Source organism: Trachemys scripta, chromosome 10 (assembly GCF_013100865.1).
Source record: "Trachemys scripta elegans isolate TJP31775 chromosome 10, CAS_Tse_1.0, whole genome shotgun sequence".
Lineage (NCBI taxonomy): Eukaryota > Metazoa > Chordata > Testudines > Emydidae > Trachemys > Trachemys scripta.
Window position 1 is genome coordinate 17208292 of NC_048307.1, and position 10890 is coordinate 17219181.

At 47.1% G+C, this 10890-nt stretch overlaps 1 protein-coding gene across 1 annotated transcript in view; it reads right to left on the minus strand.

Moving 5' to 3' along the window:
* The window catches only part of VPS35L (VPS35 endosomal protein sorting factor like), a gene marked incomplete at its 5' end in the record, with an annotated part of 109885 nt that extends 106074 nt beyond the window's left edge, over positions 1 to 3811 (minus strand). Inside the window, 1 exon segment of the mRNA XM_034783166.1 lies at positions 3683 to 3811. Within this exon segment, the coding sequence (XP_034639057.1) occupies positions 3683 to 3811 (129 nt within the window).
* Positions 3812 to 10890: the final 7079 nt, after the last annotated feature.

Consider the following 10890-nt stretch of genomic DNA (forward strand, 5'->3'; position numbering starts at 1 on the left):
CACAGTCCCGATCAGGAGGGGTGACAGGCTCCGTTGAAACAACCATCCCACCGCAGCGGAGCCCGTCAATCCTTGAGTTTAGAAGCTTCATTCGCGTCACTACACTACACCCGCTCCGCACCACAGTCTGCGTCCCAGTTTTAAAAAATTCCCGCGAAAACAGTATTAAAAAAAACGGTGTGCATTAACAAAGTAGAACTATTTTTATTTCGAAACGTGTGTTGGAAGGGGGTGAAGGGGGTATGTAACTGGGTAGGATAGTCAACATTAACTGGGTAAAGAAACGGGGGCAGGTTCAGCTTCTCTGTACACAAACTTAAAAGTCACAGGTTACCCTGCTCACTCAGGAACTTTGCTTTCAAAGCCTCCCGGATGCACAGCGCTTCCCGCAGGTCTCTTCTAATCGCCCGGCTGTCTGGCTGAGCGTAATCAGCAGCCAGGCTATTTTCATCAACCTCCCACCCCGCCATAAAGGTCTCCCCCTTGCTCTCACAGAGATTGTGGAGCACACAGCAAGCTGCTATAACAATGGGGATATTGGTTTCGCTGAGATCACAGCGAGTCAGTAAGCTTCTCCATCTCCCCTTGAGACGGCCAAAAGCACACTCCACCACCATTCTGCACTTGCTCAGCCGGTAGTTGAAGAGTTCTTTTTCAGTGTCCAGGGCGCCAGTATAGGGCTTCATGAGCCAGGGCATTAGCGGGTAGGCTGGGTCCCCGAGGATGACTATAGGCATCTCCACATCCCCAACAGTTATTTTGTGGTCCGGGAAGTAAATACCTTGTTGCAGCCGTCTAAACAGACCAGAGTTCCTGAAAACACGAGCGTCATGAACCTTGCCCGGCCATCCCACGTAGATGTTGGTAAAACGTCCCCTGTGGTCCACCAGTGCTTGCAGCACCATGGAAAAATAGCCCTTTCGGTTAATGTACTGGGTGGCTTGGTGGTCCGGTGCCAGAATAGGGATGTGAGTTCCATCTATGGCCCCACCGCAGTTTGGGAATCCCATCGCTGCGAAGCCATCTATGATCGCCTCCACGTTTCCCAGGGTCACTACCTTTGGCAGCAGTACATCAACGATTGCCTTGGCTACTTGCATCACAACAACCCCCACGGTAGATTTGCCCACCCCGAACTGGTTCGCGACTGACCGGTAGCTGTCTGGCGTTGCAAGCTTCCAGAGGGCTATGGCCACTCGCTTCTGTACACTCAGTGCAGCTCGCAACCGGGTGTCATTGCGCTTCAGGGCAGGGGACAGCAACTCACAAAGTTCCAGGAAAGTTCCCTTCCGCATGCGAAAGTTTCGCAGCCACTGGGATTCATCCCAGACCTGCAGCACTATGCGGTCCCACCACTCAGTGCTTGTTTCCCGTGCCCAGAATCGCCGTTCCACGGCATCAACATGACCCATTGCCATCGTGATGTCCTCGGCGCTGGGTCCCCTGCTTTCTGAGAGGTCTGTGCTACTCTCAGACTTCAGGACATCACCGCGGTGCCGTAGCCTCCTCGCCTGACTTTTCTGCATCTGCCTCAGGGAAAGGTGTATGATAAGCTGCGAGGCGTTGAGAGCGGCCACAACTGCAGCGATGGTCGCAGCGTGCTCCATGCTCGCAGTGCTGTGGCATCCGCGCTGTCAATGACTGGAAAAGTGCGCGAACTGATTTCCCGCCGGCGCTTTCAGGGAGGGAGGGCGGGAGTGATGGACGGATGACGACAGTTACCCAAAAGCACCCTCGACACATTTTGTTACCCAGAAGGCATTGCCGGCTACACCCAGAATTCCAATGGGCAGAGGGGACTGCGGGAACTGTGGGATAGCTGACCACAGTGCACTGCTTCGAATGTCGACGCTTTCACCGTTAGTGTGGACTCACAAAGTCGAATTACTGTCCTTAGTGTGGACACAGACGTTCGACTTTGCAATATCGATTCCAAAAATTCGATGCAAGTAAATTCGAACTACTCTCGTAGTGTAGACAAGGCCTAACAATATTAGTCGTCTCAGGTCCGTACCCAGAAATGAATCAAGATGGGCAAGGATAAAAGAAACCTGGTAATCAATAGTCCCTTCAGTTGTGATGTTAGCTTCAGGCAATATGCACAATCTCAGGAACTATTTTTATTCTAGGGTAAAGTTTCCTAGCTACTGCCCTCCAAGCCATTTATTATTTGTAGATGATAGTACATAATGTGTGTAGAATATATCCAATATGATACTACAATGATGAGGCCCTAGATAGAGGTTTACTTCAACTGTTTTTTGACTAATAGGAGGTGCTACAGGCTTTATTTTATGTGAAGAGAGATGAATCAAAAACTAAAAAAAGTTAACTTTCATTGCATCAGAACAGTGTTAATAAATTAATCTAAGCAGAATTACTGCCAAGACAAATATTTAGATGAAAACACTTGCTGTTCCAAATATTTTCCACATATGACCTACACTGCAATCAGCTCACAACACATCTTTTTGGAATATGATATCAACTTCTTTGAATAATGTTTACATTGTAGCCAATAAACAGTCCTTGAAAGGAAGCTAGCAGCAGTTTGCCACCTCATATGAAAAAAAAAATTTAGACTGGAACTCTACTTGATGCATCTCCAAATACCCTTTGCAGCTACTTTCAGATGAACAGAGTGGGAAATAAGCATGTTCACTTCCACTAAATGAGCTTACAGCTTGTACTTTTTGCCAGAGCAGTGAAACAATCATAAATGTGTATTTTTTGTAAATATTTAACGTGATAAGCATCTTAAAGATACCGAGCTATTGTTTCTAAATTATTAACACCAAGCATGTGTATCAGAGAGAATATCTTAAGCATTCTTAGATCATCTAAGTATTTTGATTTGCTCAAGGAGCCTCATTTTATTATCCAGTATTTCAAACCAATTGGGCAATTTTTCATCTCTTTAATACTTGAACAACTTCAAAGAGATTATCAGTTCATAGTAAAACAAACAAAAACAATAATGGTGAGAAACTAAACTCTTAGTAATATCTTAGTCACAAAACATCAGCTTTTACAAAAGAGCTAAGTGAGTTTCAGTGGAGACCAGTGAACTATGTATTTCCTTTACAAAAACGGATTAAAAAAAACAAAACGATAGAATGTCTAGAAACAAACAGTTAAGAGATCCAGCCTATTCTGCATATATTTCTTCATCACTCCCTCTCACCCCTCCACTTATCTTTGCACCTTAGCATTTAGAAAAAATATAGTTACAAAGGTAAAAATGTCAAATTACCAATGGCACTAAAATGTACAACATAAAAGCATTTTCAAAGTCCCGATTTTTTGTATCAATTATGTTGATTTGAGTATTTTTTTCCCATATCATCGTATAAGCACGGTATTAGGAAAAATAAAAATAAAAAGACCAGATGTAAGAGGAAGATGCATGTGATCACCAATAACTTGACAGCAATTTAAATGTTTATAGCGTTATAAATATGAGAGATCTAAAAGACCTATCATATTATCCATCCCCCTTTCTAATTAAGATTATTCCATACAGCATATTTTCTTGTGTTTTGTCCAGTCTAACTTTAAGTGTTCTCAGTTATGGGGTTTTCACTTCTGCCTTCGAGAGACTTAAACCCTGATCCACCAAAGTATTTGAGTCTATGCTTAACTTTAAGTACAATTTGAGAGGCACTATTCACTATAAACTGACCTGGATAACTATTTTTAGAGCTTTTACTTTCTGATCAGAGGCCCAGGCATCCTTCAGTGACTGATTGAGGTCTTCAATCCGATTCATGTAATCCTGCTGAGTCAAATTCAACAGCTCTTTTTGTGAACCCTGACAAGAAAAAACAGCAGCATTTAATAAAGAGGCAACCAACAAAAAGAAGATACCTATTAGTTAGCCCATCTATTAAAAATTAGGAAATGTTAGGTTTAAGGTTGAGTACTTAAGGCTCATCAGCAAGGCTGGAACCTTAAGATCCACTGCACATGCTCTGCCACTTGAGCTAACATGCTGTCTATGCTACAAGCTTTTGACCACACAAGTTACATCGGCATAAAGCTGCCGCAGTTGGCATATCACTTGTGCACTTGCCTACTTGGTTCCTTGCATCAGTTCTGCACATATGCATCTGGAGTGCTTGTGTCAAAGCACAGTGTGGTGAATCAGGGGTAGGTATGCCGGTGTGCAACTCACCACCGTCCAGTGCACTGTCTCTTAAGAAGTTTTGGCAATGCATAATGGAGCAGAAACAAGTCACACAAAGGTGACTAGGAACAAGGGGTCAACTTCCCAGGATGCAACTTTCCCCATCCCATAACATCATGTATATCCCAATATTTTCATGCCTTTTTAAAAAAATCCCACGAACCCACACAGCCCTCCTCTCTGTCCACCATCTCTGACAGAAGCATGGAGCCTGCATAGCTATGACCTATTGTCATGAGAGTTGCAAGCATAGGATGCGCTATCCTCAGGTATCTGCAGAGCTGGAAAAAGAACCGAATCAGCAAGGAGCATGACAATTTCTTGGAGTGTAGATTGCTGTGGAACAAAACAAGGACCAATTCAAGGTTGCTGGTGGCATTCACGGAGCAGCTGCAGGTAGCAGAGTGCTGAATCTGGGCCCAAGAAACGAGCACCGATTGATGGGATTGCACTGTAATGCAGGCTTGGGATGATGAGTAGTGGCTGCAATACTTTCAGATGAGAAGGAGAGCATTCCCGGATCTGTCTGCTGAGCTCACCCCAGTCCTCCAGGGCAGGGTCACCAAAATGAGAGCTGCACTGACACTGGAGAAGTGATGGGTGATAGTGCTCTGGCAACTTGCAATGCCAGATTGCTACCAGTCAGTGGGAAATCATTTTGGAGTTGGAAAATTAACCCTGGGGCCACTGTCATACAAGTGTGCAGGGCCATTAATTGTCTCGTGCTATGCAGGACTGTGACTCTTGGCAAGGTGCAGGACATAATGGATAGATCTGCAGCAATGGGCTTCCCCAACTGCAGTGGGGCAATAAACAGCACTCATATATGTATTTCTGGCACCAGACCATCTTGCCACAGAATATATCAACAGAAATGGCTAATATTCTGTGGTTATGCAAGCGTTGGTGGATCATGGGGATGCTTCACTAACATCAGTGTTGGCTGGTTAGAGAAGGTGCATGATGCTCACCTCTTTAAGAACATAGGACTATTCAGAAAGTTACCAGCAGGGACTCTCTTTCCAGACTGGTAGATTACCACTGGCAATGTTGAAATGCCAATAGTGATCCTGGGGGACCGGGTCTACCCTCTGCTCCCCAGCTCATGAAGCCGTACACTGGCCACCTCAACAGAGACAAGGAAAGATTCAACTATCAGCTCAGCAGGTGCAGAATGACAGGTGAATGTGCTTTTGGTAGATTGGCGTTGTTTACTCAAAGAATGGTCTCAGTGACAAAACTCCCAGTGGTTATAGCTGCCTGCTGTGTCCTGCATAACACCTGTGAAGCAAGGGAGAAAACTTGCCAGTGGAATGAAGAACAGAGATGCATCAGCTGTCTGCTGAGTTTGGACAGACAGACACAAGGACTATTAGAAGAGGTCAACGCGAAACTATACAGCTAAGGGAGGCTTTGAAAGAGCACTTTAACAATGAGCCACAGTAACGTGTTGTGGTGTACTGTATTCTCCCTGATCCTGCTGTTTTGGGGCCTGTTAGGAATTATGTGGTACCTGGTATACATCTATTAATATAATCATGTCAATGCACCTATTAATTTTGTGATGTTTGTTGTACATTTATGATTATTACACTGGTGTTTTTTTTAACTGATCCAGTGAGTTGTGTCACACTGTACAACAAGTGGGTGCTTTCAGTACCACTAGACATTCTGCAGCATATGTTGAGAACTAATAAAGATAAATTATTTTCCAGACAACAGAATTTTATTGTGTAACAAAACACACTGCAAAAATAATTCTGTGCAAATTAAATGCAAATACATTAAAACCTTAATACATGTATGGAACAGTGCTTAAAGAAGGGGAAAGTACATTCATGTCCATTTTACCTACACATACATCAACCATGGCTCCCAGGTCACTGCATGTGAAGTTGTGGCTGTCTAATCTTCCCCAGGGTGGAGTGGCAATGGTAGGGATGCAGCCCCGATGCTACATGGAATGTTGGGGCAGGAGGTGTAGGGAGATGAAGGGCTGGCTCTAGGGTTTTTGCCGCCCCAAGCAAAAAACTTTTTTGCCGCCCCTCACCCCACCCCTGGGTTCTCCCCCCCCACCCCACCCGCACCCCCTGTTGCCCCAGCGCTGGGCTCTCTTCCTCACCCCAACCACACCCCCGGCCGCCCCAGCCCTGGGCTCCCCCCCACCTCAACTGCACCCCCCTGCCACCCCAGCCCTGGGCTCCCCCACCCCAACTGCACCCCCTGCCGCCCCAGACCTCGGCTCCCCCCCACCAGTGCTGACACCGCCCACTCCCCCCTCGCCTCCAGCTGGTCCAGCGCTGGCAGGGTCGGGGTAAGCAGCGGGGCTCCCGGGCTGCGCCTCAGCCCAGGATCCCTCCAGCCAGGGCTCCCGCCTCCAGGAACGGCCAGGATCCAGGAGGGCAGAGCCGGGGGACCGCCCCGGCAGGGGGCTGAGGAGCCGGGGCAGGGTAGCCCCAGAGAGAGTGGAGCCCCGGAGAACGGGACGCGGGCCCCGCACGGCAGCGCCCCGCCCTCTATGGCCCTGCTGCTGCTTCTTGCCACCCTGCCGCCGTCCCTGGGCGGCTCGGGCCGCTTCGCCCAGCCCCAGCTGCGGCGCTGGGGGGGGGCGGCTGCCCTGCGGCATCTGCAGGCGGCTCTGTGTGCCCCGAGAGGTGACCCCCAGCCCGAGCGTCCCCCGCTAGGAGCCTGCCCGGCCCAGCCATAAGGTGCGGGCGCTGCTCCCCCGTGGCGCAAACCACAGCGGCCCCAGGGCGATGCGTTGCTGCTGCCAGGGCCGGATCTAGGCTTTGCTGCCCGAAGCAAAAAAAGAGACGGCCAGAATGCCACCCTTGAAAATGTGCTGCCCCAAGCACGTGCTTGGTTTGCTGGTGCCTAGAGCCGGCCCTGGGGAGATGCTGTAATGGAGTTATCTGTGGACTGCAAAGGAAGGCAAGCCCATGACTGTTGAATCTATAGTTCCACAAGAGTCTGCAGAACCTGTGTTTGCTGCCGGAGAAGCCCCATTATGTCCTGATGCATCTCCCTCTCCTTCTCCTGTCCGCTCTTTCCTTCTCCATACAGTCTGTAATATTCACCCTCCAGACTCTCTGCTAAGGATCTGATACAGCACTGGATCTCACTGAACATGTCGCCCTGAGTCCTCTTCTTTCTCCTCCTTGCCTCGTGCAGGCGTTCCATGGGTGTGGAGGGGGAACCCCTCAAGGTTGCAACTGCTGCAGCGACAGGTAAAACACACAGAGGTACCATTGTTGGTACAGTCACAATGGAAAGTGAAAGTTAAGATTCAGAACGCCCTTCCCTTGCTCCCCTAAAGTTTTAAACAAGACATGCTTATTGTCACTTCTGCTTCGGAGCGCTTGTGTATGGGCCGACTCACAGCAGCAGTCATGATGAGTTTGTCCCTGGCAGGGACAAGGGAAACGAGGAGAGAATTGCTCAAGTATGTGAAACTATGAGAACCAGGAAATGGCACTAAATATTGGCACCGTTTTCCACAGGCAGTGGTGATTTTAGCTGATCTCTCACTCGTGAGCGTGACAAAGGCACAGAGAATACAGCTGCTGCTGGAGTCCTGAAGCCACACAGGCCCATATGCTGCTAGCCTGTTTATTGCAATGGTGCCTGCCAAAGTTATCGCTGACTGGCATGGGAAAGGGTCCTACTGCAGAGGAAGAAATAAGGCTGCCATCCTTAGAAACCTCCTGGAGAGGATTGCACAGTGCCTCCAGATCTCTCAGGAGGATTTGAGGGACATCCCTGTGTACATACACAAACTGCTCCACATGCCACCATCCCCGCACCTAACTCTACAGGGGAATGAAAAGTAGATAACTTTACCTCTCCTTGTTGTACCACTACCTCTTCTGGTATAAGTAAATTAACGAAAAGTCAATAGCAGTGTCCTGTTAAGCTGGGGGCATCATCAGTATATCATAGTAATGAGAAATACAATTACATGCTTACCCCGAGGTTCTTTCCCCTCCTTCAGACTTGCCCATATTCAACTGTCGGAACTCACTGGAGTGCGGCAGAGTATCAAACAGGTCCTGGCTTGTGGCATAACTGGACCCCCTGATAGCATGTCCCTCCTCCTCACTGTTCTCGCCAGGGGCTTATGACTCAGGTGCTCCAGAAGTATTCATGGTTGCATACAAGGTGCTAGTGGGGTCTCCACCACATATGACATACAACACTTGGAAAAAATCAGCAGGTCTGTGACTTGGCACCAGATGGACTGTTGGCCTTCCTGGCCTTCTGATATGCTCGCTGCAATTCTGTCACTTTCACGCGGCTCTGCTTCAGATCCCTGTCATACCCCTTCTGCATTCCTCACACAATCTGCTCATAGATGTCCACATTTCTACAGCTGGTTTGTAGCTGTGCCTGCACAGCCTCTTCTTCCCACAGGCTCAGGAGATCCAATATCGCTGGTCTACTCCAGGCCAGAGCGTGTCTTGAGCACGTAGCTGGCATGTTCATCTGGGCAGTAGTACACAACAGTGGAGAGTGCTAGGTGTGCTCGCCAAGCTGGGCAATCAGGAAAAGGCACTTAAAACCCTGTGAATTTTTGAAAGTTGGGGGGGGGGGGGGGGGGGGAAAGAGAGCTTCTGGTCTCCATGACCCCTGGACAGCACAGTTCGTAATTGTGACCAGAGCACTCAGTGTTGGGCACTGGGGGACAGCTGCTGGAGGGTTTCACAGATATTTGCTGACAAGAGAGGAAGGGTTAGACTTAGGAATCGTGGGTTCCATTCTAGGTTCTGGAGGGCTCTCTAGTGGGCACAGAACTTCATGCTAAATAGTTTTGGCTGACATTTAAAAAAAATTTCAGAAAACCAGCATAGGAAATACTACCCCTAATTAATGCCTAAAGTTTGGCAGTTACAAGCAACTGCAAACTGGATGTTATAATGGGAAATGTCAGGGAACCTTAACAACAGACTGAGCTACCAGCCCCTCTCCTATAATAACTGTGTTTTTCTCCCACCATTTTAGTATGATACAACAAAACAATACATTCAAGGTGCTTGCTTTGTTGCAGCAACTCACTAACCAATATAGCCCCAAGCTGCAGAGATCAGAGCCAGATATGAACTTCCCCAAAATCCAGGGAGGGGAAATAGTGAGTCTTGGGTTTTGGTTTAGGCCCCCATAGAACATGTCTTCCTATAAATATTCCCAGCACTTATGGGAATATTCCTGGTGACATCAGCAATGCTGGTGTAGAAACAAAGGTAAATAAAGCAGTTGTGCTGGCTCCGACACTAGAAACATTACTATACCATATTTGCCAAAGGACAAGGAGAAAAATCAGGAGGAGAGAATTCTGCTTCTACTGAAAAGGGCAAACACAATGAAAGTTTAAATAAATACATGAAGTACTTGACAGTGCCCTTTTAAAGCTTATATTCTTTATATTAACCAAATACCTTTAAAATATAAAGCAGAGTTCAAAGAACATAAGCATCAGACTGACCCTCATGCTGCTAAGCCATTTTCTCTAATGCAGTGGTTCTCAAACTTATTTTTTCACAGACCACTTGAAAATTGCTGAGGGTAGCGGTGAACCACTTAATGATCTTGCCAAATGTTGTTTGTACCGTTAGCTAACTACTGTAAAGCGCTATGGATAAAAGTGCTATATATAGAAAAAACTAAAACTTTTTTTGTTCTACAAATAAAAGCACACAACTCATATTTTAATATCAGTAGTCTTACCTTTCTAATGTGATGGATGTGCCCTCTCTCCCCCGCCGCGGCAGCCCCCGAGCTGGGGCTGGGCAGGAGGGGGGATATCTCCCACACCACAGCAGCCACAGCCCTGGAGCTGGGGAAAGTCGCCTCTTTCTCTGAACGCCGCAGCCATGTACATTCCAAATCCCCCCCAAGGCCACCACCTCACCTTACATGTGCATCTTCACAAGGGTCCATGCACCTAATTAGTGAAGCCACGCCTGCGCGGCTCCTCTAATTAAGTGGGTAGTCCCTCATTCTCTTGCATGCGGCCGCCCAGTGTGCACCTTAGAGGGAACTTCCGTGGACCACCTAAATGGAGCTCCCACGGACCACAGTTTGAGAACCTCTGCTCTAATTCCTTTAAATTTTTATGAGGTTTTGTCTTTGACTGCTATTAAGTTGTAGCAGCAGTAGAAATAAAGTGTCCTTTGGTTACTTTCAGGTCAAGTACAAAAACGGGCCTGAGTTCCTCTAACCCTCCAATTCTTTTTCATATGAACACCATCGTACGGCTATTTATGAACAACCAAAGTGTGTTGCAGAACGGTGTGCAGACCTAGGGCAAAAAGTTATTGTAAAGCTCCCAGCTACTCATTTGTGAAAAATAAAGAGCAAGACTCAAGTACTGTCATGTCAGAACTACAGCAGGTCCCTGTAAAGGATTACGTAACAGGAATGACTACCAGAAAAATAAATCGACAAATGGAGGGATGAAGTGCAGAAGCAACCGCTATCTTGTGAGTGAGGCTAGGCAATTCAGTCTCAGTAGTGAATACATCATATATTAATGAGATACACTTATCCTTCCACTAATAGAATCTAATCTGCAGATATTTAAGTAGATGTTACTTTTGACACATGCTCACGTCATGCTGAATTTATAAAATGAATACTGTGTTAATCATCAAAAAGAACAGGAGTACTTGTGGCACCTTAGAGACTAACAAATTTATTAGAGCATAATA